Raw genomic sequence first — 26,085 nt, 5'->3', positions numbered from 1 at the left:
CGGGGCTGAAAGGGAAGGAAGAAGAGAAGGGAGGAGCGCATGTTCATTACTGTAAATGCAAATGAAAGGGTCCCAGCATATAATAGCCTGTCACTGTCAGCTTTGATGTCAGAAGCCGATCAGGTAAATCTGCTTGTGTACAATATGAATATGTTACAGCAATATATGATGACTCGTCATGCTACAGTCAAACAAAGGTAAAGGCAGTGGTAATTATATGTTCAAAAAATGCAGGATTATTGATGTAGAACACAAGGGATTTGCTGTATGGTGGAACATAAGGCCTTTGATGGAGCTGGAATCTAAAATAGTCTATTTCTACTTCAAGTCAATGTGCAATGTTCCGCTTCAGACATGCCGCTCATTAAATAACTGAAACCTTTTATTTGCAAGAAATGTATGAAAAAAAAACGTTCTGTCTTGGCATCGTTTCTCGTCTGTGGGCAGCAGTGTATCCCTATGGCCTTAGCATTTTGAGCTTTTAGAATTACACTTTACTGTATCTCTTGACTTTTTTTTTTTTTTACATTAGTGTTAACTTACTGAATGATAATAATCAAGGCTCCTGCACAGTTCTGTTGCCTCTTCTGTGTTCCCTCACATCAGCCTTAGGTTGGCTATCATTTGAACATTGGTGATCGGTGCCAATACAATACCTGAGATTACCCGAACGATACTTTTTTTTTTTATTAAAGCCTTAAGGTGTGATCAGACTGAACACGAAGTGAATTTTAGAGGTGGTTCCATATTAAGTCATGAAGTAGACATAAATAGCAAATTAAAAATCCTTGAAATGAAATTGTGTATCCTGAGGCTTTATGACTCTCATTAACAAAAGTAGAGAGACAAGAGGAAAAATAAGACAGGAACTGGAATTCCTGGTTTTGAGGTCAGTAAGAGTCTGAGCTGTCACACAAACACATCACAGACACACTCCACACACGTCAAGTGTACACATTGCTCGCTACAATATCTGACCATTGGTTGCAAAAAACACTTCAGTGGTCATATTTGTGTAAGTAGCTCAACTTTTTCACTTAAAGGCTTTGGATGTAATTTTTTTACCTGTATTAATCATTTTTATTGCCAATGGGTGAACAGATTGTAATTTAAACTGAGACTTTCCCTAATTAATCAGTTGCCTATAGCAGCCTGTGGACTGACTTCTATGTAAAGCACTTGAGCCATATTTTTCACAGAAAATCCAAAAGATGTGACGTTTTGCACATTCCAGTGCCTTGCCTCTCTTGAGCTTTACAACAGCACTAAGAGTGTGCAACAGTAGCTACGACCAGCACCCACAGCAATACAGAGTCCACACATGCTGTTTCTGTTGTATACATTTTGCAGTGGCAGTTCAGCGGAGACAGACCTTTACTTAGCGCCCCGTCGCAACTTGAATTCAGCCAGAGCAAGACCAAGTGCCTGAGTGCTGGGGCTTTGATCCAGTCCCCCAGAGGAGTGTTGGGCTTTGAAGCTATTTTGTAGTGGCCAAAAAGTGGAATTACAACTGCTGGGTCCGTCACATGATGCCCTGTGGCCCATAAAGACTCTCCCATTGACTTACATTGACAAAAGAGACGTCTGTAAATTATTGGATACATTTTTTTTAGCATCTCAACCCCTATGAAATGACTTGTTTTACTATCGGGATTTGATTAATTCGGTCCGAAAACATTTGGAAGGTCTACAAGAGCTGCATGATGAATCATTTTACCCCCATTCAAGTTAATGGAACACGAAACTGGAAGTAGATGACTTGGCTGTCTCCAGTGCGTCTACTCAATGGGCCTCACCATGCGGAGGCAGTGTCGACTATCCCTGGATCATCTGGGTAATTTTATGTGTGACAATAAAACCATTTTTGCTTCATGTGCCATTAGCAACTCTCACTAAATTGAACAGGGTCCTGCCTTCCACACTGTATCCAGGTGTCTTTATACATCCATAGTCTGATCCTGGACTGCCCCAAGTCCCTGCCAAATCAGCACACTTCTTTGCTGCCCCTTTCCATACCTCCCCAGCTAACATGATACATGATACTAATTTATGTAATATTACAACTAGTGTTGATTTAGCCAACAATAAAAGATGGAATAGTACAAAGTGCTTTCTACTACCCAAGAATGATGCAGCAGTGGCCAACGAGCTAACCGTAACCTTGGCTAATGTTCGCCAGCTAGCTGTAATATAGCTATTCTGCATGGTTGCTTGAAAGTGTAATTTGGAAAGATAAGCAATGATCCAAATGAAATACAGAAACTTTGCAGATAGTAACATTATTCTAAATAAGATAGTAATATATTTTCCAGCCTTCTATCAACATGACGATTGTCAGTCACAGTCTTGTGTTTGTCACTGTTTAGGCCGATGCCCAGGTGTTGCTCATGGTTACCGAGTACAAGCATCAGAGCATGAGCAACAGGACGCTGACTGCTGTTCGCTCAACCTCAGAGAGAGGTGTCACTAATTACAAGGACATTCTGAAAGTTACATACAGAACCTGTAATGATATATGGCAAACTGCTCAATGTATCTATGTTGCATCAATAACTTCTTAAACTAATTTAGATATCGTCTAAAGTTTTCTGTTTCAGATCAAGTAATATCTAAAGCACGAGTGAACAAGCCTAAAAATCTGAACAAGTAATGCCAACTTTTTACATTTGACACTTTTAGACAGTACTCCAAAATCATTGATATTATGTATCTTCCTAGCGCTACTTGTGCGTCTTTATGTCCTCTGTCTACACCAATGCAAGGTAAGCTACTGCTGGGAATCGGCCATGTTGATAGGACGTCTCCAGGCTCATAATGACTGTTCATCACGAGTCTCCCACCACTTTCTCCGCATGACGGGGCCAGTGTGACTTGGCCAGTTCCCCATGACAGATGGCTGACTTGGCCAGAGACTGACATCTGTATCATCCTTCAGCTCCATCAGCCCTGCCTTTCCTGTGTAAAGGCTGTAAGAGCCAGCCGCTCCTCCTCTTGATTCCCTGCTCCTAGCCTTCCTGCTCTGTTGCCACAATTGGCTCCATATGCCAGCCACATGGAGAAGTGTCTCTCTCCACTCGCTCTCCATGTAGCAGCCAGGTTGCTTTTTTCCTCTTCCTCTCACCTTTTCTTTTTCTTTTTCTGTCACTCTCCTTTTTGCCATTTCATCTTTCATCTCTTTCTGTCATTATTTGTCATTATTTACTTGCCTGTGCCTGTCCATTGGAATAATTTCCTACATGGCTATTAAGGGAAAATGTTGGCGCTGGCGACCTGAATAAACAGGGCAAGGCAGTGGAGCAGCGAGGATATTACATCCTGTAATCATTATTGTTGTGGGTGTTGATGTGCAGGAGGGGCTGGCTAGAAAATCAGAGCTTGCTAATAATGAGTTACTCCTTCCTGAATGAGTTCCTCTTCATTTAGAAGACCAATGGAAAAGGAAAGAGGAGGGTCAGTGGGCGGCAGGCCTGAGAACTGCAGCCCTCAGGCAAGGATCTGCGTCTTCTGGCTCCAGATGAGCCCCGAGGCGAGGAATATCATCATCACTGCATGAGGGGGAACTAGATGTCCAACAGCGGACAGGTCCTGGATGAAGCCCCAGGCTAAGAGCTGGCTCAGAGTAGGCTGAAATAGCAGGTCATGGCAGTGTGGGATGGAGTGGGAGGAAGAGGCTAATGTGGCCAGAAGTGTTGAGTGTGGACAGGTGGATCATATTGACTGGAGACTCCTCTGCGGTTGGCTAAACAGCATCAGCTGGAGGAGCAGCCAGCATTCTAAACAAAGTCAACATGCACTGGTATGGTAAAATGGTACTCAGATGCCAGATGACAAGATGACCCAAGTGTTTGAACATTCATTTTCAGCTGTGGGCTGCATTTCACCGCTTTCAGCGTCATAGTGTGCCCAAGTTGACACCAGATACTGGGCGATGTGTCACATTGTGAGTCATATTGAGTGGAGCCCATCTAGTGTGGGAACTCTCTCATTCACACTTACAGCAGTGCTGCACAATAGTTCCATAATCCACTGAGTCAGAAATAGTGTTGTCATGAAAACAGGATTTTGACTTTATTACCTACATATTAAATGTTAGAGCAATATGATTGGGGAAATCACTGACTAATGTTGTGCCACATCTGTAGCAGGTTTGTCCAGGTGTTTGCATGCTGTTTGCATCTTTGACCATCAAAAAGTGCAATACTCCATGAGTGCTGTCACGATACTGGAATTTCTAACTTAAATACAGTACCTTTCGTTACCATTTCTGATACCACTGGGAAAAATTGACATTGAGGGTATACAATTTAAAGTAACCTAATATAACAAAATAACAAGGCTATAACATGACAACAAGGACTTTTCCTTTCTGTGCTAGTATCAGAGAACGGCAGAATGACAGTAAAACTTTTTTTATATTAAAGAAAACAATATTATTCTTGCAGTAGTGCACAGATGCAAAAGCCTGTCAGATTGTCACAATTTCAAAATGCAATAAATTGTAAGTAAAAAACAAAACAAAACTGTGCTGCAAAAGCCCATAGGCAGCTGGAGTCAATTAGACAAATGACGTGATGACAGCACTTAAAGTGAGTCGGGGGGGGGGGCTATGAGGGTACTGCAGTGCTGTGTGTGTCAACTCTCTTTTGGAGAGAAGAGAGAGCTCGAAAGTATTAATGATGGTTTTGATACTGAGGAAAATGAGTATTCAAACAGTTTCAAATATTCAGAATCAACATGTAACATATATTTTGATTTATACGTAGAGATGGTGGACCGTCTTAACTTTTGCTGCTGGACAATGCAACATCATCCAGTAAGACACTGTGATCTGCAAACTAATACATGTAAGTGTAAATTCCTGGTGAAGTACTTGGTCGCGTGACATTCTACTGTTAATTAGGCAATCCTTGTGTTGTGATAACTTTTTGAAGTTAGAAAATCCTTCCTCATAGTGCTTTTAACTGTGGTGCACTCTTTTAGTCCTTTTAAACGAATGGAATAATTCCTCAGAGCATCCCCACAGGGCTGTTTTCAGTCTGAAAGCCCAGTGAGAGAGTGCTTTACCTCCATCATCAAAACACCAAATTAGGGAAAATGTTTTGGAACAATCATGTTCATCCCTTCAAACTCATAAATTTGAAGAATTTGAGACAAGAAGCATTTCAGCTGTTCTGGAGGCTTATGGTGGCCCAACACCTCACTGAAACATTTAATGCTTGTTTTTGTTCTTAATTTATCTCCCATCTGCAGCCACTGTTATGATGTAAAATGTAATTTCAGTTTACAGATTGTGAAACAAGTATTGAACACTTCCAAAATGAAATCATCCAGGTGCTGCAGTGTTGATGCTTGGTTGCCATGATAACACTGGCCATAGAAGCATCTTGTTTTCTTCCCTCATCATCATCTGTCCTTGTACCTCCCACTCTATTTCCTTGAGACCCAGTTCAGCAGAGGTTAATGCCGTTAGCCATGCACAGCTGTGAGAGGCCCCAGTCTCGTCGTTGCTAGATGAGCGCTGCTCAGTTCAGAGGCCTGATGACTGGGAAGTCTGGGAATCTGTTGGATGCTGCACTGAAGTCTGACCTATGATGATTGGAGTTAATACCGTGGCGAGACAATTGGCCCACCTGCTAGCATCTCACTGCCGTCGCCCACTGGGTGAGGAGTGTGATCTTCCCTCCACCAGCCCGGCTACACGGCTCGATGCACATGAAGAATTCAACATGGCCTTCTGATGTCGGCCTAATGTCCCTGAAAGCGGAATTTGTGGCCTTGAATACATAGTTCGCCATGGAATTAGATACATTTATAGTCTCACTCAACTCATGTAATGCGGGGCAGCCAGTAGGGCAATATAAATACATACCAGGAAATAACTGTCAACCATCAGATTGAGCTTTGAGAAGCAATTGGCTGAAATAACCCTCACTGCAGAAAATTTCTCATTATCTATACATACACATGCACAAAACACAACATGACAAATATTACAGTGAATTATCTTTGAAATGAGGCGCACATGAATAGTTGAGCGGGCCAGTAGACAGGCTTTAGTGCAGGCAATTACCAAATCCGTTCTAAATTTTAACAGACTTTATTCTTTTCATCAACATCATTAAAACCCTCATTTACAATGGACAGCAGGAAAGGATGATCTCTAATGCCATTAGTGAAGGCAACAGCTTCACTTTTGATAGCTCCTGCTTTGAAAAATGGACAGAATCCCACTCTAATGGGGTGCTGGTATATTCATCAACAGGGATTTTTTTCCACATACTCTAATGTACAAAGCTGCTGTTGTCACATTTAACGATTGATCTCTGCACAGTTTTTTCCAAACGGATTATTTGATGAGAGATTCAGCTGAGGAACTCATACTTATTTTATGTTCCAGGACAGTTCTGTGCTACTGAGCTTGAAAAAAAGAAGTATTATACCCAAAGTCAGACAGAGAGTCAGAACACTAAGCCTGTAACTAGGTTTGGGATGATATGCTATTTTATCGTGGATTGCAGTAAAAACACAAAGTAAAGTTGACTGAGGTAAATTTCTGTAATTGGGACAATTGTGAACATTGTGTCATGCAGCATCCAAAGAGTCAGGGCTCAACGTTAACACTTCCCATTACCACAAGTAAACTGAAATGCATTATGCCCTTGCCCAATCAGGCAACTGAAAAATAACTGTGAAGTCTAATGTAACATTATCAGAAAAAAAACTGTGACTGCATCGCTAAAGTGGAGCTTTTCCAGCTGAGCTCCGTTAGTCTGTCTCACCACTAAGCATTAAACAGGACTAATGAGAGAAATCTGACATACTGGACACTATAGAAGTTAACTCAGGCGTCAAAGATGTAATTTACAACACAGCGTTACTAATGCTAAATATCTCTGGAACGCTGGGTGTGAGAAGCTTTTTTTTATGCCCAGAAGTTAAGCATCTTGCTGTTCCAACAGGTCTTTTTGCAACAAAAATTAAATCTGTAATGATAAATCTGTCATTGGGTGTTTTCTGTGACAATTATTGTGTATTTTTTGTTGTTGTTTGTAAGCATATTTTGCTAATTATTGGGATAATATAATAAATTGCAATTATATTGTCAGTGAAAATCGCAACATTAAATTTGCATATTTTCCCTTGCCTACCTGTAACATTATTAAAATAAGTAGAATGACTTAGTTTTGTATTGATTTTGTCAGTTCTGAACCAGAAAATGCAGTGTTATGAGAAGTACATCCCTTGGGTGCTTATTCACCTTTACTCTCTGTGAATCAGCACCACAGTTGAAATGTTGTTAATGCACATTTGATATTTAGGTCTTTGATTGTTGCCTGTAGGAGAGAGTTCTGCTGATGTTGACTGGTTGTTGCTTAGCCACAGGCAAAACATGATGATACATGATGTCGAGACCCACCTAATCAAAAAAAATCAGTTGAGAACTTATATCTTTCAAATCTGTAAACTGTAGAGCTTTAGAGATTCGGTAGTTTTATTAGAAAATGCACACACATTCACATCTCGTGCTTCTTCTTGAGAAATATATAAAGATGATGCAAAAAGAGAGTCTTTAAAGTAAATCTCACTCGTGTTCACATGATAATCCTTTTGGCTTTTCGAGGGGAAATTGTCATTCAGCAAAGGCAACAACTGTTTTCTCTTAGATCAATTAGATCAACACTGGCCAGCCAGAAGAAGGGGATGTGCGCTGGGCTGCACACACCCACACACACACGCATGCACACACACCTTGATTGAAGCATAATTGTCAATTAGATATTGAACTTGACAAATTTCTCACCCTCTGCACAAAGAATAGCACACACTCATATGAGCACATGCACACACACATATCAACTTTTACTTCTGCCAGACCATTAAACAAGAGAGCAGCTCCTTTGGCTCCTTAATGGAAATTGCCATTTCAAAGCCTTCAGAGGGAGATGTTAACCTTGCGCGCTACTTGTGGCATTAAAAATGGATCAAAGCAGTTGAGCTTTGATGTCGACGGAAGATCTTATTTGGGTCGTGGAGGCAGAGCAGAGTGCCAGGGCTGACTCCCCAGCACCCTCTGCTGGGAGAATTTGGCACCTCTCACTGTGATGTCGTGGTGGTATACACCTCTGAGTAATTGTTTTAACCCCTTGCTGCGTCCACAATTCCCACTTGTTGAGACAATAAGCATGATGATAAAGTCACAGTTACAGATAAAATTGAAAAGGGAGACACAAGAGAAGCAGCAAATGAGACAGCAGCTGTTTCCTTTTTCTTTTCAGTCAGTCCATCAATCAGGTTTTGTTATGCAATGTGAGAGCTGATGTGGACTGTCTGGGGTATCGTGTCTGGGAAGGGCACAAAGAGGGGAGGCACCTCTGGGTGGGTGGTGTTGCTGATGATTGGGGGGGGGGTGAACTCTTGACCCTCAGCAGGCAGTCTAAAAATCTGGCTCCCCTCGTATAAGAGTCTCCCCCACAGAGCTCAGCTTAGACCTGGGAATGAACACCCTGTCCAAAGAGATAAATGACTTTGGGGGAGAAGCAAGATCACCTACCTGTGTGTGTGAGAGAGAGAAGAAGAAGAGAGAGTGCACTGTAATATGAGTGCGTGTCCAAGTTGTGTGAGCTTGTAGGCTGCAAACTGATAGAGACAGAAAGACAGAAGGAGCCATTTTGCTGTGTGTATGTGTTTCTATCAGACAGAAAAGGCAATTGTGTGTGCATTCATGCAATTCCTCTGTGGATGCAGACACTCTGTGCATCACCGCCAGTGTGTATGCTCGTGCGCACCCTTGTGTAAAGCATGGAGTGGAAGAGGGGGTTGAACGGTAGAGATGGAGACACAGATAGAGAGAGTGAAAAAAAACATAAATAATTGATGATAGATACCGCCTTGCATCTGGCGCCTGCTGCCGTTGAGTTTGTTCAAAGTAGATATTGATGCAGGGTCTTGCTAAAACACAGTGTAACCACCCTCTATTCTGACCTCATTATCACATTAGAAGTGTAGCAATGCATTACTTTTAAAAGGGCAAAATATTAACATGCTGTGACATAAATGTAAATGTGGATTGTTAATTAATTGAATATTGGCTTGTTATGTGGAGTTTCTCAGACTTGTTTCTGCACTGATGGCACATATCGGTCAAAAACAAGTGGGCTGGGCTGTTTGGAGAGACTCAATATGTGATTGACTTTAACGTATTTAAGTTTTCCTCTCTCCCTCCCCTTGCAGGCCTATTTTCTCTGTTTGCCTCATTAAATCTTTGTGGAAATTCTCCAGCTCTTGTGGAAGAGACTTTCTTTTGATTAGGCTATAAACAAATGGAGGAGTTGGTTGACATCTCCCAAGACCGTAGCCCTCTTTTGTTTTGCTGCTGCACTGTTGCTGCCCCCCTCCCCACGCTGACAGGACTCGAGTACTATTCCCCAAAGCCTTTATTCTCGCTCGTTTTCTTTTTTTCCCCATTCCCTCACCCAACTCCAACCCCTCCTCCCCCCTGCCTTTGTTAAAGACAGCCTCTCAACCACTCCCCCCACCTCTCTCTCTCTCTCTCTCTCTCTCTCTCTCTCTCTCCCTTGCACTGTCTCTCTTGCTCTCTCATTATGCGCTCATCCGTTCCGCTGGCTGAGGGCTGAGAGAAGAGCGCTCGGGAGGAGAGTGTTTGGGAAAGCAGCGACACGCCGCTGCTGTTTTCTCCAAAAGAAAAAAAAAAAGGTGGACCAAAGTGTCAGGAGCTGCTATTCCTTATGCCAGCACTCCTCCTCACTCCCGTTTACTACCCCTCTCTCTCTCTCTGTATCGCCGTGTCTGTCTGCTGACTTCTCATTGACTCACTCCTCTCTGCTTCAGCTGGCTGACTGAGTGCGCTGACACTGGGACCACTACCTGCTGCCTGGGGATTAAGCGCGCTATGAATACCCGGAGCCTAATTTGTTGTTTTGGCTGCCAGTGAATGTTGGATCCCCACAGAGGAGAAGCTGGTGCATAAATCCTTGCGGCCAGGACACTGGGATCGCTTCTGGACTGAGACAACCCAGTGAAAAAGGGACTGGATGCTTGAGGAAGCATATGAAAGAGAGGCGACGAATCAGAGAAAGAAAGAAAAGGATTGGACAAGTTCTTTACTGAAAGGCAGAAATAGAAGAAGCTAAATCAACCTCAGTCTTACGAGGATCAGGGTGCAATGAGAACCTTTCCCTCTCATTATCTGGTTGGGATTCTCAGTCAGGGTGCTGACACAAGGAAAGAAAGCCCAACAAATCTCTGCCTCAAGCTTCTTGGTTGATTTCTGATCACACACACGTTTTTCTCCTTTTCTTTCCACGAGTACATTCATTTAGAGCATCTCTGTGTTTTGCTGCTCATCCGTAGCTGGTTGGGGGAGAGGACGGCTCTGCACCGACAGGTCGAGCGGGGATTGGGATCGTTCTCCTCTCCAACTTTTTTCCCCCCTCTCCACTACTTCTTCTGTCCTGCTTTCAGCCCCAGCGTACCAGCGGGGTGGGGGGCAGCTCCTCACCCACTCCATGAGACCGGCCGGGAATAAAGGTTATTGAACCGAGGAGTGGCAGGCACGCAGGAGAGAAGGGGAGGAAAAACAAACCATCTCCGCAAACCCCGGGAGCATATGGCTTAGCGAGAGGAAGCCAGCTGCTTTCCAGCCGTCCTACTAATCACGCCACAGCAGATACAAGTTGCTCTGGTGACAGTGTCAGGTTTGGACAGATCTAATGTGTCATAGTCGCATAACTCTTCACCGTGACAAACGCTCCCAGACCATCAGCCAAAGAAGCCAGTCTCCAGTGGATACAAGGAAGCAGTTGTTGAGTTAAAGACACGCTGGGCAAAGCATTGCTCAGGAGAGCTGCTAACCTTTGTTACCCCAACAGGCAACAGCCTCAGGGAGGCTAAAAAAGATGCTTCTCTGTCGCCTCTTCGGGAAATACTTATGACACATGTTGTTGGTGAGCACCAGACCTTGGCTTGGTGTGTAAAGGCTTTTGACAAGGAAAGAAGGGGGAGTGCTCTCTGAGCCTGCATCCCCAGACCTCTTTCGCATCCATCTAATTATCCGTAAGGGTCACTGGGAGCAGAGGAGAGGATTCCATTTGTGGATTTACTTGCCTGGAAGTTTTCCGTGTGGATATTTGACAATTCCAAACACCCACATTCAATCACACAGATTTCTGGCTTAGGTGCATCTCACACACATACATGCCAAAAGCGCACTGACGCACATTTACAAACACATTATCACCACCCACTTAAATCCACACACATGTTTGCACTGTAAGTATAAACCACTTCACAACACACACACATAGTCACAGATTGAAAGCCCATTAGTTTGTCCTTTTCCTAGCGGGTACAGCAGAATGGAGGTCGTGTGGACAGGTGGGGGGCTGTAGGAGTCCCTGTCCCCCTGTCTGTCCTCTTTCCCCAAATGGATGTTATTATCTCTAAAAATGTGTTGCTTGGAAACCACTGAAAGCTTGCTGCTGCGATTCTCTGACAGAAACAGTCACCGGGTCCTCGCCACGGTGCTCAGCTGGAACCGCAGCTGAAACACCGGCCATTACACGTCTTTTTTTTTTTGTTGCTTTTTTAATTTTACATTCATCTTCATCCTCTGCCCTTACCCCACCGCCATCATTTTTTCCAACGGGTCTTTGGGCACCCCTCGTCGCCCTCCTCGGCCCGTCATCTCCTCCACCTTGGAGGGGAGGGGGTCATTGGAGTGGAGCATGAGCGGGTGCCACTATCCCTCACCGCCGCCACAAGAGCATGACCGCAGGTACCAGCACAAGGTGTCCCTGGTGGTGCGCTACTTCATGATCCCCTGCAACATCTGTCTGATCCTGCTGGCCACATCTACACTGGGCTTCGCTGTGCTCCTGTTCCTCAACAACTGTACGTTTGTTCAACAGAAACACACAATTTTACTGTCATAGCACCTAAGTGTATGGGTCACTGCTCGGCAATAGAATGCTTGGCGTAAACCCGTAATTCAAAGAATTGCTGCAGAGACAGAATTTAGCTGGAAGTATTTGATTTTGCATTGCATTCTGCAGTTTTTGCACCGAATATTAAAGCAACCCCCCCCCCCAAAAAAAAAAGAATAAAAAAAATGACTGCCCAGTCAACAGAATAAAATGTTGGCATTGTACATTTCTGTAAGCCACGGACATTTGTAGGTTTCATAAGTATGATGTAGATCAGATTACATGTATATTAGCCTATATTAGCTCACATCAGGAGGAGGACAGGATGGTGGATGGTCGACACCTAGGCGAGACATCAGTCAAGCTGAAGATTACTGTTCAAGACCAATAGAAGCAGGTATTTTTGAACATGATTGGACATATCCAGCCCTGTTTATAGTGACAAAAATTTATTTATTTATTTTTTTTACAGGAGTTGAGGACATATTCACTTGTATTTGGCATGACTAAATCACGTATTTTGAGCCAAAATATGACCGTATGACCCTAATCCTAATCAAGTGATCTTTGTGACTAAACCTAACCACATGTTAACCACAGAGTTGTCACAACATGAAATTAAAATGTAAATAAGTGTCAAGTTTCAATTTATTTGCTACATATGAAATGTACAAATGTAACTTATCCGTGGTTTGCAGAAATGTACAATGCTAACATTCATTCTGGCAACTGGGTTGAAATCGAGCTCACTTTGCCTTTCATGACAGCCTTATCTGCACTTGAACTAGGGACATCAGGACATCTAAAGTCGCAGCCCCCCTTTGCTTGATTCTATGTCTGCAGGCTTGAAACTGCTTCATATCTCCACTCCAAAGACTTGGTATTTACTTTGAACTGCGGGATGAAGTATTAAATGGCGACTAAATGCCTTTTGGAGGATGAAAACATGTCTTTTGGCCTGGAAAGCCTCAACCTCTCCTGTCGTCTGCCTCCAGTGCATTATTCTTGTCCCACTGTATATTGAAAGTACAGCAGCTCATTAAGAGCATGATGTTTGTGTGGCTCAGTTCCTGGTGGCAGTTTTGATGGTGACTATCACAGCATATTATTGGGTCAAAGAGTTTTCAGAAAAGAGAGGTAATTGCTTTAATTCATCTTCTGTTAAAGCCCATGCTAGGTGTAATTTGAAATGTTTCTCGTGCCAGTGCAGTATATGAGTTTTTATACAAAAACAATTTTCTTTGAAATGGTGCTCAAAAATGATTAAAATCTGATACTCAGCACTACCCATAGCAGGTTTAACCTTAAAGGTACAGTAGGTAACTTTTTAGCAAATATGGCCAAATGTTTTTTTTTTTTTATTACTGTCACTGTTACCTGACAGTTGTGCATGAGGCACACAGTCTGTGGAAAAAAATCATGTTCCTCTGCCCCCTCATAGTGCCCCTAATGGCATTTGCTAGAATCACCAAAACAACCAATCGGAGCTGAGGAGTCTCACCTGTCAGTCATGTCAATCACTGCTTGTGAATTGCAGCATTGTCTATTTCTCACCTCAAATATTTTCAGAAATATAATTCAGGGTACTGTTTAGATGAACTTGAGAAAGTTTGCTCCAGCTGGTCAGCAGTGCTTTGTTTCAGCGTGACTGTTTTCAATATGACAGCTAGAGCACCAACTTTCTCAATTTACAGCTAAACAGTACACTAAAATATGTTCAGTAACAGTACAGTAACAGATTCATAGTTGATAAGTGCTGCCAAGTTTGACAGTTTGGCCACAGTTTACGAGCAGTGATTGACATCTTCTCTCTCTGAAAATGACCTGTGATTGGCCAGTCTCGCATCACTGGCTAGACTTTCCAAAGCCTGAAAACAGTCTAGTGTTCTGTCAGACCACTTGAATCACAATATCATCAAAATTTAGTGTGGGATTTTTGCCCATTACACCAATATTAAACTGCCTACCCCAACTTTGAAGGGCCAGTAGTTTGCCTTCACTACATGACTTAATAAATTCACCTGAGCATACGCTACCTTTTTTCTACATCAACAGCTCAACTTCTGCTGTTGCTACAATTGGCCTGCCTGTGTTAACACTGACTTATTAATTCTCCTCACTCCCTCACAGACTTACACAAGTCTGAGTGCCTTGCCAGTTTCGACTGTGTTAAAGGTGAGAGTCTTCCCAACTCTCCAAAGTGAGCTATTATTTATGCAAGACCTGTGCCACATAATCATGTAATCATCAAGTAAATAAGTGAAATAAGCACAGTCATTTTCAGGCCTCCAAATTAGGGTTGAAGTGCTATTTGAGCAACACTTTAAAGGGAGAAGCTTGTTAATACACTTTGTCCATGATTGTTGTTCCATGTCAGCCCCTTTTTCTCTGACTTTCTGTGAGTCTGTTATCACACTGTTGACTTTTCAGCCATGTACAAGGCAGAGTCCGTTTAGCCAGATGCACCTCTTTGCATTAGTCTTCTTTTCTAGGTTTGTGTCTTTTCTATCATCTTTGTCAGGCTTTTCCTCCTCAGTCTAACTGGTGGATGTGGGTGACCAGGATCAGAATGGTTCATTTGTAACCATGCCGTATTACCAAATCAATTTCAGCCAGACAGATTCTATTAGATTTAATACAGACTCAGTTAAAGCGGGCCAATCTTCACCTCTCACATGACCGAGTGAAAAGAAATGTGGGCTGGAGAAAAACTGATGAAGTAAAAGGGGCTCTATTATGCTGCTGAGAGCCCTCACCATGTGGCCACAAGGACAGCTGGATAGGATGGTGATAGTGCTGGCAGCGGTGACGTGTGTGTACGGGTGTGTGCGGTGGGAGGAGGGGTGTTAGAGGAGCCGTGCAACCTCGGATTCACTATTTCTGTTGTCGCCATATGGGGTGAAGCATGTCCACACACACACACACACACACACACACACACACAGTTTTTACCCCCCCCCCAAAACCTCACTGCCTGCCAACAGAGCCCACACACAGACACACTCAGTTTATCATTCTGCATGACTATACATCAACCACACCAATAGGGAAGATGACACACGTTCAGTGATACATACACACACCCTTCTCCCTGCACATGGCTAAATGTCACAGTCAGACACATATTGATTTGCTGAAGATATAGGGTGAATGATGGCCATGCTCTGACATTCAAACAGGCACGGGAACTCACGCAGGCTCTGCAAGGTGCAAAGGGAGATGGGGAAGGCTGATATGTTTATGGAAAGACCTTATCTTGTCCTTTCATTATGGAAATGTGACGAAATCGTTTAGCTTCGCCCCGGCACTCTGTACACCACCTTCTCTGTCAGGCTCTTTCTGATTCGCCTCGTGCGACAACACGTCTGCGTGTGTTTGTTTGTGCATGCTTCCAAGACAGAAGTGCAGCCCGTGCGGATGTCTGTTTTTGTGTGCGCTCCCTCACACTCTCAGCAGAACTCCTGCATTTTCCTCATTCCAATTTCTGTTTCACTCGTTTTATATGTTTTCTTGAAATCCCCCCCAGATGGAAATCAGTTACTGTCATGACTGACTGGGAAACAGCTTCAGCCGACACTTCATTATTCACCTCTAGCACTAGCCTCGCCTCTCCTCTCCCCTCTCCTCATTTTTTCTCTCACACACACACCTTCTCTCCCCCCCTACTCCAAAGCCCCGGCTGTTGACAAGCAAATTTAACTGAGCCTAAATTTAAAACTCAGCTGTGTCTTGGGACGCCGACGGGTATCGCACAAGCCCTGAGAAAGGCTCTGCCGTAGTGGTTGACGGAGCCCCGGAAAAATGTGTTAGCGGGGTAATTGATGTGATGTGTTTTATCTTCCTCATTATCCCTCGCACTGTAGAGACATCGGAGAGATGGCTGGGTGGCTGCACATCTTTTCTGAGTGTGTGTATGTGTGTTGGTGTGTACACTCGGCGCAGGCAGCTCTGACAACTCACCGGAGCTCTGCTTAGTGAGTCAGACAGCCGAGCTGACTGTGAGAGTGCAGATGGTGGTTTGGTTGTGCTCGGTACTCTAGTGCCCTAGTATACTGTGACCAATGTATCGTGATGGCCTTCGAAGAACACATCATATTTGTAGGTGGCTTCCAGTTGGTGAAGCTCTGTGGTAAATGATGACACCAAAACCGTTTCTGTAGATCAGTACTTGTGCTTCTTGAGGGTGATTTTATGGTGATTTGTGTATGTGTGTGTGTGTAAGAAATAGTCAGTAGCTGGAGCTGGATTTATTTTCTTTTTACATGATGTCCGTGAGCTTAATTTACTTATAGCTTTGTATCATTCAGTGCCAAAACTCTATGGTATCTATATACACTTTGCATAATTGCTAAGCTAACCAAAAGGCAGATAACGCACTTGAAATGATTAGTTGTTTAATGAACTAGGCAGTCAACAAAAAAAATTAATCTACCACGACTGTAATAGGCGATCAGTTGTTTAGCAAGCAAAAATGCCAAACATTTTCTGGTTCCAGCTTTTTAAATGTGGGGATATTCTGTTTTCTCATCTCTGTTTCTTTATATTGTAAATTAAATATGTTTTGGTTTGTTTGTTGGACAATATAAGCAATTTGAACACACCCCCTGAGGCTCTGGGAAATTGCTTTTTCACAATTTTTCAGCATTTTATAGCCTGAACAATCAGTGGTATAATCGAAAAATAATCATCAGATTAATCGACGATAAAAATACAGCTAGTTGCAGCCATAATTCTATTTGTGCTTGTTTTTTGTTGCCACTAACAATATCCTCCTATTTCCTTTCTAGACAATGTGAAAGCAAACTAGGCCTACATGTTCTCCTTGTTGTTGATCCACTTACATTGCTTGGTCAGGATTGTCCTCATTTTCAGGCTAAAGGATTACTTCAACCATTAGATGGCCATTTACATATCAGTTAGTTGTGCTGTGTTACCTTGAATTCATGAAGCAAACTTTGTTTATCTCACATGCCTCCATGCAAAACTGCAAACATATTGATGTACTGATTGATTGGGGACCACGTGTAACAACTGCAAAACTATATCAAAGCATCTGTTTACAAACTCTCACACAACTCTCACAGTATAAGCCAAGTCTTATTTATCCAGTTTATTTATCCAACTGAAAGTGAAACCTATCGATGTGTACATATATTAAAGGTCATATAGGGTTTTTCAGACAAAAGGCATGTGTTTGGGAAGCACTGAACACACTGAATAAAATAGACTTGGATTATACTGCAGGAATTGTGTGATGTTATTTTATAGTTTTGCTGTTGTGAAATGTGGTCCCTAATCAATCAATAAATAAGTATATGTTCACTGTTTTCTGTGGATGCAGCTTTCCTCAAGAATTCAAGGTAACAGCCTGACCCACAGATGCACAAATGGTTATTTTTTGGGTGAAGTATTCCTTTAAGGTGTCAAATCTGCAAACGACTCAGGTTTCATGAGATCTTTTTTCCCCTGAGTGTTACTCCATACTCAGTCATTTGACACTGCAGGCCTTGTTTTATGGTTCCCACAAAGCCTTATGTCATCGTCTGCTGGGTGTTGACCAGGAGAGTAGTATGATGTCATTTGATATACAGGAGGAAAAACAATCTGATTTATTCTGCATATGGTTTCACTGCTGCACTGAATGTTATCACTGCTGTGGAACTTCAAATCTTATCTCACACCTTTCAAACCAAAACAAAACAGATCCCTTCCCATGTGTTTTTCAATTCTCATGTTATCGGAAAGTCATGCGGTGTGGTTTTGGGATGAGACAACCATAGAAACAATGGTGATACTGCTATCGCTGGAATGTACTCCTGTCGATTAGCTCAGCTGGGTTCCCTGCAGGGCCCAGTCACAGCATTAGAATGTGTTAGATAGAAAAGCCAAGCCTGAAGTCAGAATGTGTCTCTCTTTTTTTTGGTAGCAACTCAATTACTTGGCCTGCACCCTTGGGAAGTCTGTGAATCTCCCCCAAAACTAAAAACCTATTTCTCTCTCTTTCTCTTTTATCTCTTTCAGACAAACCTCCTCACTTCACACCGGCCCAGCCTCCTGATGGTAAGTCCTCTGTGGTTTCTCTCCACTCGCCTTCGCTGACCGCTGGTGTTTTGGGAGGGGGGGTGTACCTGCAAATAATGACCTCAGACAGCGGATCCTTGCCTTTGAAGTGGGCAGCCGTCTGTGCGCCGTGCCGGATTTGGCCGCTCCGCTTTTTGTTTCTACACAGTTGGTATGGTGGGCACGTGGCCAGGTCTGCTCGGGGCTTTGATGTGAGAAGGATCTTTTGATGACTTGATTTGATCAGCTCCGCACGGCTAGTTGGGCTGATGTTCAATACCTGTTACCACAGCAGCATCCACATCCTTCTGATAGGGTCTAATGGGATAATACCCCCCCCCCCCCCCCCTTTCCCTTGGTATTGTACATTACCTGAGGCTGCTGGGGGTTTGTAGGGACAGGAGCGCAGTGCAGCGCCTTCACCTCACCTTGTTAACCACATGCTCTTGCCCCATCCCACACATATAAATCTTTGCAATGGGTGCTGCATTGTTTTAGTTGTTTTCAGGCCCAGTAACATGAGCTTTTAATTAAAAAAGCAACAATTTATTTCCAAAACAGTGCATCTCGGCAAGCTTTAATTGGAGGAAAACAGCTGGTTTTCAAGCTGGTATCATGAATATTTATCAGAAGCAGCGCAGTGAGACAGTGTTTGATAGACTTTGGTGTTGTATTTTCTTTTTACTGCACTGACAGACAGACAGGGATGGACTCCTACTAGTTCTGAAGGTGTTGTATCATCCTGCTTGTGTACAGGCTACAAAGCCAGAGGTTTGGAGGGAGAAAACATGAGGAGAAAATGTTTCTAATGATCCCAGCCGGCCAGCTGATGTCAGGGACAAAAGGCCACAGTAGGGGCTTTCTGAATCTGTTTCTGGTAATTGCTCAATCACTCGCCCCATAGGCCTGCTTGTTTGGAAAAAGCAGTTTGTGAAAGATGTCAACTTAAAAAAAGAGTATCAAATTAGAGGTGGTTTATGATGAATGTGATTGTCTGGCGGAGTCGGGACAATAGGCTTTTCACTGTCGATGTGAAATGGCTGTGGCGTTTGGCTTCAACAAATAATTGTGCTTGATTGGAGCATTTCTCAACTTGGCCTCACCTCAACACCTGAGGAGCGTGCGAGATGTCTATTTTTTTCCCTTTGTGTGCCTCATATCACAAAACACTGCAGTTTCAATTGGAATCGGCACAGTTTACAGCAGCTATTTGTTTTTGTTTTAATGGCAGATGAAATTGACTTGACAAATGATTATATCTCCCAGAGAGGTCTCTATTTGTCTGTTTTTGAAGCAAATATTGCCATAAAATTTGGCTCTCCACTGGGAAAATGAGAAACAGTGTGCGGGCAGTGAAGCAACCCATTTCTGTCTTCCATTGAATTTCCCCCTACAAAAGAAGTAACGCCCTGCTCATCGATTGAGCCACTCATTTCCCATGTGTTAAAGTTTTTGCTGTCTGAGGGGCACAGTTTGTTTCTGCACTAGTCAACCATTTAAAAGCTGCTGCTAGCCCTTAATTACATTTCCAATAGTTCTGTAGGCTTTACATCAGCCGCCTATGCTGTTTTAATATGCCAAGCAAAACAAAAGGCAAAGTCTCCAATCAGCGGGGTAAGCCTGCCCTGTGGGACGCAGTTTCTCCGGGTCATTTAACGCTGGAGAGATTAGTGAGACAATTAGAGTTGGCCCAAATAAGACAGTAGGCCACTTTTTGGAGACGCATGGTTTTAGTAGTGGTGGAGGGGCGATTTAGATGATGCTCTAAACCAGCAGAGGGATAATATAGCTCTGCCATTAGTCAAATGTGCTCCAAAGAGCACAGGCCTTGTTCTACTGAACTTGTCCTCAGTGCCAAGGACACTCTGCTCCCCAGTACTTCATTACAGGAAATCACAGACACGATACCAAGGAGTGTGCATTTTTAAACAGCCTAATTTGTCTCTGAACTGCCATTGATGAGACGTCCTTATTAGCGCGTGGAGAATCTGCAGAAAGTAAAAAGGAATTTGTTCTGCAAATTAGAGCGAGAGAATCTGGGGACTTGCTGTGGAAAAATGCAGGTTCGGCACAACATAAGCAAAAGCTCATAGATGATATTTATGGTGTGCGCCACCCGCAAATAGCTGACGAATCCTCCCCAATGAATGGCCTATAATCACCAGTCAAAAAAAGTGACAAAAGTCACAAAGCAGCCTTTAATTAGGCGCTTTCTTTGAAAGCTCAAAGCAGCAGTTGCTTGGCTCAGGCCACACTCATTATTGCCTGTCGTCTCCTGATAATAAGACAGTTGTTACGTGTTTGGCCAAAGCTAGAAAGCTCAGAGAATTTTGTAGCTTGAGGGATTAGTATTGGGCTCTGGAGAGGGGTTCGACTCTGAGAAATGCTTGATGAATGAGGCTCTTGGCCCTAGTTGTCAGTGTCCAAACCAGAGGAATCATGTTTGTGTAGTGGTTAAGGGCACAGGAAGGAGGCAGTAGTATCAGATACAATCTTAAGTGTTTTTTTTTTTTTAATTAGAGCTTTAAGAAGTATAATTACTTAACTGGGTATTTATGTCATATAATTTATGCCAAATCTAGTTGTAATTGAACAAGGACAAAGAATAGATTCACTTTTTGAATTGTGTCTCAAGGACTTCAGGCTGAGAGGAAAACCAGGTGTAGATTTCTCCCTGGAGCTACTCTTCATTTTATCCTATTACAACCTTAGGTGATTAAACATTGGCCAAACAAGGTCCAAAATAGGCCAGAGACTCACAAGAAAGGAAGTATAATAAGAAACAGAGCCTCAGACAGTTCAGAGGTCCTCTGTGACTGTCGCTGTCTCCAGCACAACCTGCCTGGCAGGAGCCCATTTGCCATGAATCCTTCAATTTCGCATTTGTCGCTGACAGTGTTCCCCAGAGGATGCTCCTCGCTGACAGACAAAATAAACTCCTGGACTGAAATGTGATTTGATCTGAGATGGTGGGATGCCTACAAAAAAAAGTGCCAGAGGGCTCACTTACACTTTGAGAACACTACCTCTTCCTAAAGAATTGACATAACTCTTTGTCAGCTCTGGGAGAATACAGTAACTAAACGCTCCACACCCATTACCCCTAAGGTGTGTGTGTGTCTGTGACCACACACACACACACACACACACAAAACTGTAATTTATTTTTCCTGTGTTCTTGACAGTAAGCTTAACTCGGAGAGAGGCAGAATTAATTATGGCTCCTCAGCCTATCTTAATTAAATCATTTCACATCATAGATTTCACACAACAGAGGCAAAATATCTACCTCATCTTTTAGCTGGGGTGGGGCTACTGGCTGAGAATGCCTCACATCGAGATATCAAAGGTGCACTGTAAAGTTGCCTCTCCAGGATTACGATTTCACAGAAGAGTTGTCATGCCCGGCTTTTAACAGAAAGCAGCTTGTTAGCCAGCTATTGTGGAAGCTGGCGGGGGGGGGGGGAAGCAGAGGGGGACAGCTTTGACTTTATCAACAGAAAAAGTTTGTTGCCCTTTTAAAGTACACAGAGCTTTCAAATTGCACAGCTGAACTCTGTACTATCCTCACCTTGGTTAGGGTAGCCTGTCTCGTTCTGTGTCTGTGGACTCAGCAGATGCTTACGTGAGCGTCTGAAGGGCTCAGTAAGTAGAGTTTTTTTCCATAAACAAAGGTGAAAGGCAAAGGAATTAGCCAACTCCCGTCAACCCCCACGTCTAACCACCCGACTTTGACAGTGTTCCCGCTCAGGCTCGCCTTGTCTCACCTCAGCTTACCCAGTATTGATCTGCCAAGATAGGTTAGAAGCAGTAGACCATAGAGAGAAAAACAAAAATATTAGCCAGACAGGAGAGAACTCAGTGCTGATGCTGTAAAGTGCAGCGCTGTTTGCTTTTGATTCCCTATGACATAGAGTAATTATTGACACAGTTAGCGATGCAGGTTTGCTTTGATGTGTCCCCTGGCTGTGGTAGCAACTCCCGCCGATTGTCGATGCCGCTTATTCCCGGACCTCGGACCTTGTAAGGATCAGTAGTTGTTTGATGTGGACGGACAGCACGCTGTGCTATCTGGGGCTGTGATCTGGAAGCTGTCAGCCAGCATCCCTGATAGCACCGTCTCATTTGTTGGCATTAGGCCTCTCTGTTTCATAGAAGCATGGGAGTTGGGTGGTTTTGCATCTCTTTGGGTCTCTTTCAGGTAATTTTGTGTCTTAATGATGTAATTTTGTGTTTCTCTGAGGTAATTTTGTGGCTTTTTTGGTTATTTTGTGTCACTTGGTTTTCATTTTATGTCTCCTTGTAGTTGTTTCGTGCCTTCTTGTGGTTGTTTTGTGTCTCTTTGTAGGCTTTTATGTCTCTTTCTGGTTGTTTTGCCCATTTTTACAGTTATTTTGTGTGACTTTGCAGTTCCTTTGCATCTCTTTGTGGTCTTTTCATGTCTCTTTGTGGTCATTTTGACACTCTAATCCTGGTCAGTACTTGTAATTTTATATTTTACATTTTGCAAGTAAAGGACAGGGCCCCCACCCCCTTGGTCCCGTGTGCCTGTGCCCGGTAGGCCCGTTAAATAATCCATCCATGCACAGAAGCTGTATAGAGGTGTGATCTGGAGTTTCACAATCCACATATCTGCTTCAGTTCAGCTTTTTTTTTGTCCTCTTGTTGCTAGATAAATGTTTAAAAAAGCCAGCCACAAATTGCACGCAAATCAATTTTCATTGTGTTGTTTTTCAGTACAGCCTTTTAGTGCGTATTTCACTCATGAATATACGTCCACACTGATGAAAGCTTCCTGTGATGGCAACTTTTTTTATTTTGCCTTGTTAGTCTCACAGTAAATCCATCCAGACTTTGTACGAGTGATTTCCTTCTTCCTCATGGCAGAACAAGAGATTAAAAAAAGACGGAAAGAAAATAAAGCTAATTTCCAGTATGCCAAGTCTCTGAAATGGAATGGAAAGAATGACTTTAGCGGGATAAACAAAACCCCATCGACAGTATGAATCCACGCGAGCCAATTAATAGCTTCTAGCTGCTTATCGAAGCCCTTATCACTCAGCATGGAGGTGCATGGGGAGGGTTGAAAGCCCACCCCTACTCAGCTCTTTGTCATATATTGGAAGTAATTAGCGTGCAGAATGGCCTAATGTCGCTTTAAATGAGCTCTCTATGTCCTTCGCATGTTGACGGCGACGGCAGCCATTCAGCACCAGTGAAAGGCCATGTCGTTCATTCCTTCTCATTAACACAGCGGCAAGTTATTTTAAATCAGGGCTCGGTTGTCATTCTATTTTAATCTGTGATGGGTAGGTGCTAATTTAATTGTTGGGTGGCGATGTCAGAAAATAACCACACAGGGAAGTGTAACCAGCAGGACGAATTTCATTGTCAGGTTGTTAATTAGAGGAAAATAAGTGGCTTGGCGTGTCAACGTGTTGGTGAACAATATTGCGCTGTGATATCCTGCTATTAGCCGAGTCCTGCATCCCAGTCAGTGTTTTCCCCATTAAGAAGTGGAAGTTATTGGAGCGTTTTGCTCGGCACTGACAATATCCAGTGTTCACACGGATCCTGTACATGTCGTGGATTTCTGCAGAAGCATGGTTGCTAGGAAAGTCAGGCATCTGCAGTTCAGTGCTCTCTTGTTCTCTCTCGTTTCTGTCAGACACACACACACACACACACACACACACACACACACTCTCTTGAACATTTCACCCCTTGCTTCTTGTTTTTCTTCACTCAGCTAGAAACATTGTTTACAGATTGCAGTTGAACCTCAGGATGTGTGCACGAACACACATACATTCCCGGCACACACACATTACAGAACCCCGAACATCCGATTTTACAGTTTGTATCAACTTTTATCCGTGTCTGTGTTTGCTGTGTGAATGTCCGTGTATGTGCTTTGTGTTCCTGTGTGTGTGTGTGTGTGTGTGTGTGTGTGTGTGTGTGTGTATGTATGTGTGTTCCTTGGAGGCTCACTACACAAGGCGGGCAGGAAACTATCCATTCTGAACCTTCCACCCTCAACCTGACCCTGACACACACACACACACACACACACACACACATACAGACTAAGTTTCAGGGTGGAATGAACGGATCGCCTCCGTCAAACTATCAATTTTAAAGTGAAGATATTACATTGTTTATTTGTCTCCTGTCCCAGTGCATTTATTGAATGTTGTCATGGCAACCAGATGTACAGCTAGTTGCAGGCCAGTCTATGGAGTCTCAGTAGAGCCCCATACTTCCATTCTGGTAAACAGCCGATTCATAATTCACTGCTCGTATGGTTGCTCCATCTGCAGTAAGTAGGAAATCTCACCCACCCTGTTAATACACACACACACACACACACACACACACAGTGGGTAGCTCTTTGCCTCTGTGTGTTTGTCGTCATCCCCCTCTCATTTGACTTCCGGACCTTGGAAGCCCTGACGTCAGCCACAATCTGTGTGTGTGTGTGTGTGTGTGTGTGTGTGTGTGTTGAATATATGTGTTCCGCTCCACTGGACACAATTACAACACACTGACACACGGCCCAGCAGCATGTCAACGACACCATTTACACCACAAGACACACACACACACACACACACATACGTATGTCTGTATAGCATGCTGATTGCTGCCCTCTCACTGAGCTGAGATTTATGATAGCAGAGAGTGAGACAGAGGGCAGAAGATATTGAGACAAAGAGAGAAACAAAGAGAAAACGACTGTAAATCACTACTATTTGAATGTTTCTGTTCGGCTTTTCCCTCAGCGTAAAGAAATAGAGATAATATACTGTATATATTGTAGCTGGGGAATGGGGGGTAAGGACAACATATTATATGCTTCAGTGTGACACAGAGCCAGCCAGGGGCATAGCGGAGGGTAAAGACACATTACACTGTTTACCCACCTGTCGAAGTCTAGAATAGCATTTTTGCATGATCCTGGGGCATAAATGTAGATTACATGTATGCATATACTTAAGTTCTGGACTTGCTGAGTTTGGGATTGCTGGTTTTCTCCTCCACTAGACTATGGTTTACTCATGTGAGCATATAACAGGCTGCTTGACAGTGATTTGCTGATTCCTGTGCTGCATCATTGGCTGTTTTACTCTCTAATTGGTGTTCAGCTCAAATATGCATCGGGTCACCTACCTGTCCTGGTAATTATTATACATTATATTATTATAAAAAATAAGGGTGCACTAAGGCCAAACACCAATATTCCATAGCAATAGCTGAACATTTTATGGCCATTTTCTCAGAGATGTTCTGATTTGACTTAAAACAAAAAAATCTCCAGATTTGTAATGGGTACAGCTACCAAAGTTTTAAATTACCAAAATTCCATTTTCATGTTAATAGGCATTATGTGTGGAATAAATGCTTGAAAATTGTGTTTTTCAGCACATATCATATTTTATATAACAATTTTCTTAACCCCGAATTCCCTATTAAATTATTACAGCCATTCAGTTAGGTAAACCATTCTTTATAATGGGCTTGGTGTGCTGAAAAGTCTTTGAAATGTGCCTTGACAAAACAGTGACAACCATGTATAATGATTCCTCTCACAATCTGCCTACTCAGAACCTTGTAAAATTCCTCAGGGCTGAATGCACAGTCCCACTTAATGATACAAGGGATTATGTATGTAATGTAAATGTATGAATATACACATTATCAGTGTCTTGTGCCAACGTCTTAAGATAGTGTAAAAAATGTCATATTTAATTGTCATGTCTTATGCCCAAAAAAAAACCCATCTTTTTAGATGATGTGTCAAGGTTGGGTTTCTAAAAAACATCCCTTTAACAATGCATTTATATGCACAAACAAAGAAATACAAAACAACAAAAGCAAAATTCAATAGTCATATTTCATATAGGATGACATTTACTTTGGAGGAGCTATGTGCCTTAACAACATATATGAGGTAACTGAAATGTGTGACACTTGTCCATACGTTTTAAAAGCCTACACCACAGAGACTATACTGGGTGTGTGTGTACATGGACCTGTTCCAAGCATGCATTTTCATGCTTGTTTGTGAGTATGACAGAGTCAT

General features: G+C 42.9%; 1 protein-coding gene across 11 annotated transcripts in view; it reads left to right on the top strand.

Annotated features, from left to right (window-relative positions):
• agrn (agrin) overlaps positions 1-26,085 on the top strand; it is a 302,216-nt gene that overhangs the window by 107,782 nt on the left and 168,349 nt on the right. For 9 of the 11 annotated variants that reach the window (XM_033628910.2, XM_033628916.2, XM_033628914.2 and 6 more), the window contains one exon: positions 17,964-18,002. In XM_033628910.2, coding sequence (XP_033484801.1) covers positions 17,964-18,002 — 39 coding nt within the window. Of the gene's footprint in view, positions 1-9,636; positions 11,911-17,963; positions 18,003-26,085 lie in introns of those variants that run through there. The other 2 variants (XM_033628915.2, XM_033628918.2) reach the window with 1 other exon arrangement.

Source organism: Epinephelus lanceolatus, chromosome 8 (assembly GCF_041903045.1).
Source record: "Epinephelus lanceolatus isolate andai-2023 chromosome 8, ASM4190304v1, whole genome shotgun sequence".
Lineage (NCBI taxonomy): Eukaryota > Metazoa > Chordata > Actinopteri > Perciformes > Serranidae > Epinephelus > Epinephelus lanceolatus.
Note: the sequence above shows the minus strand (reverse complement) of the source record. Positions and strands in the feature narration are given on the sequence as shown.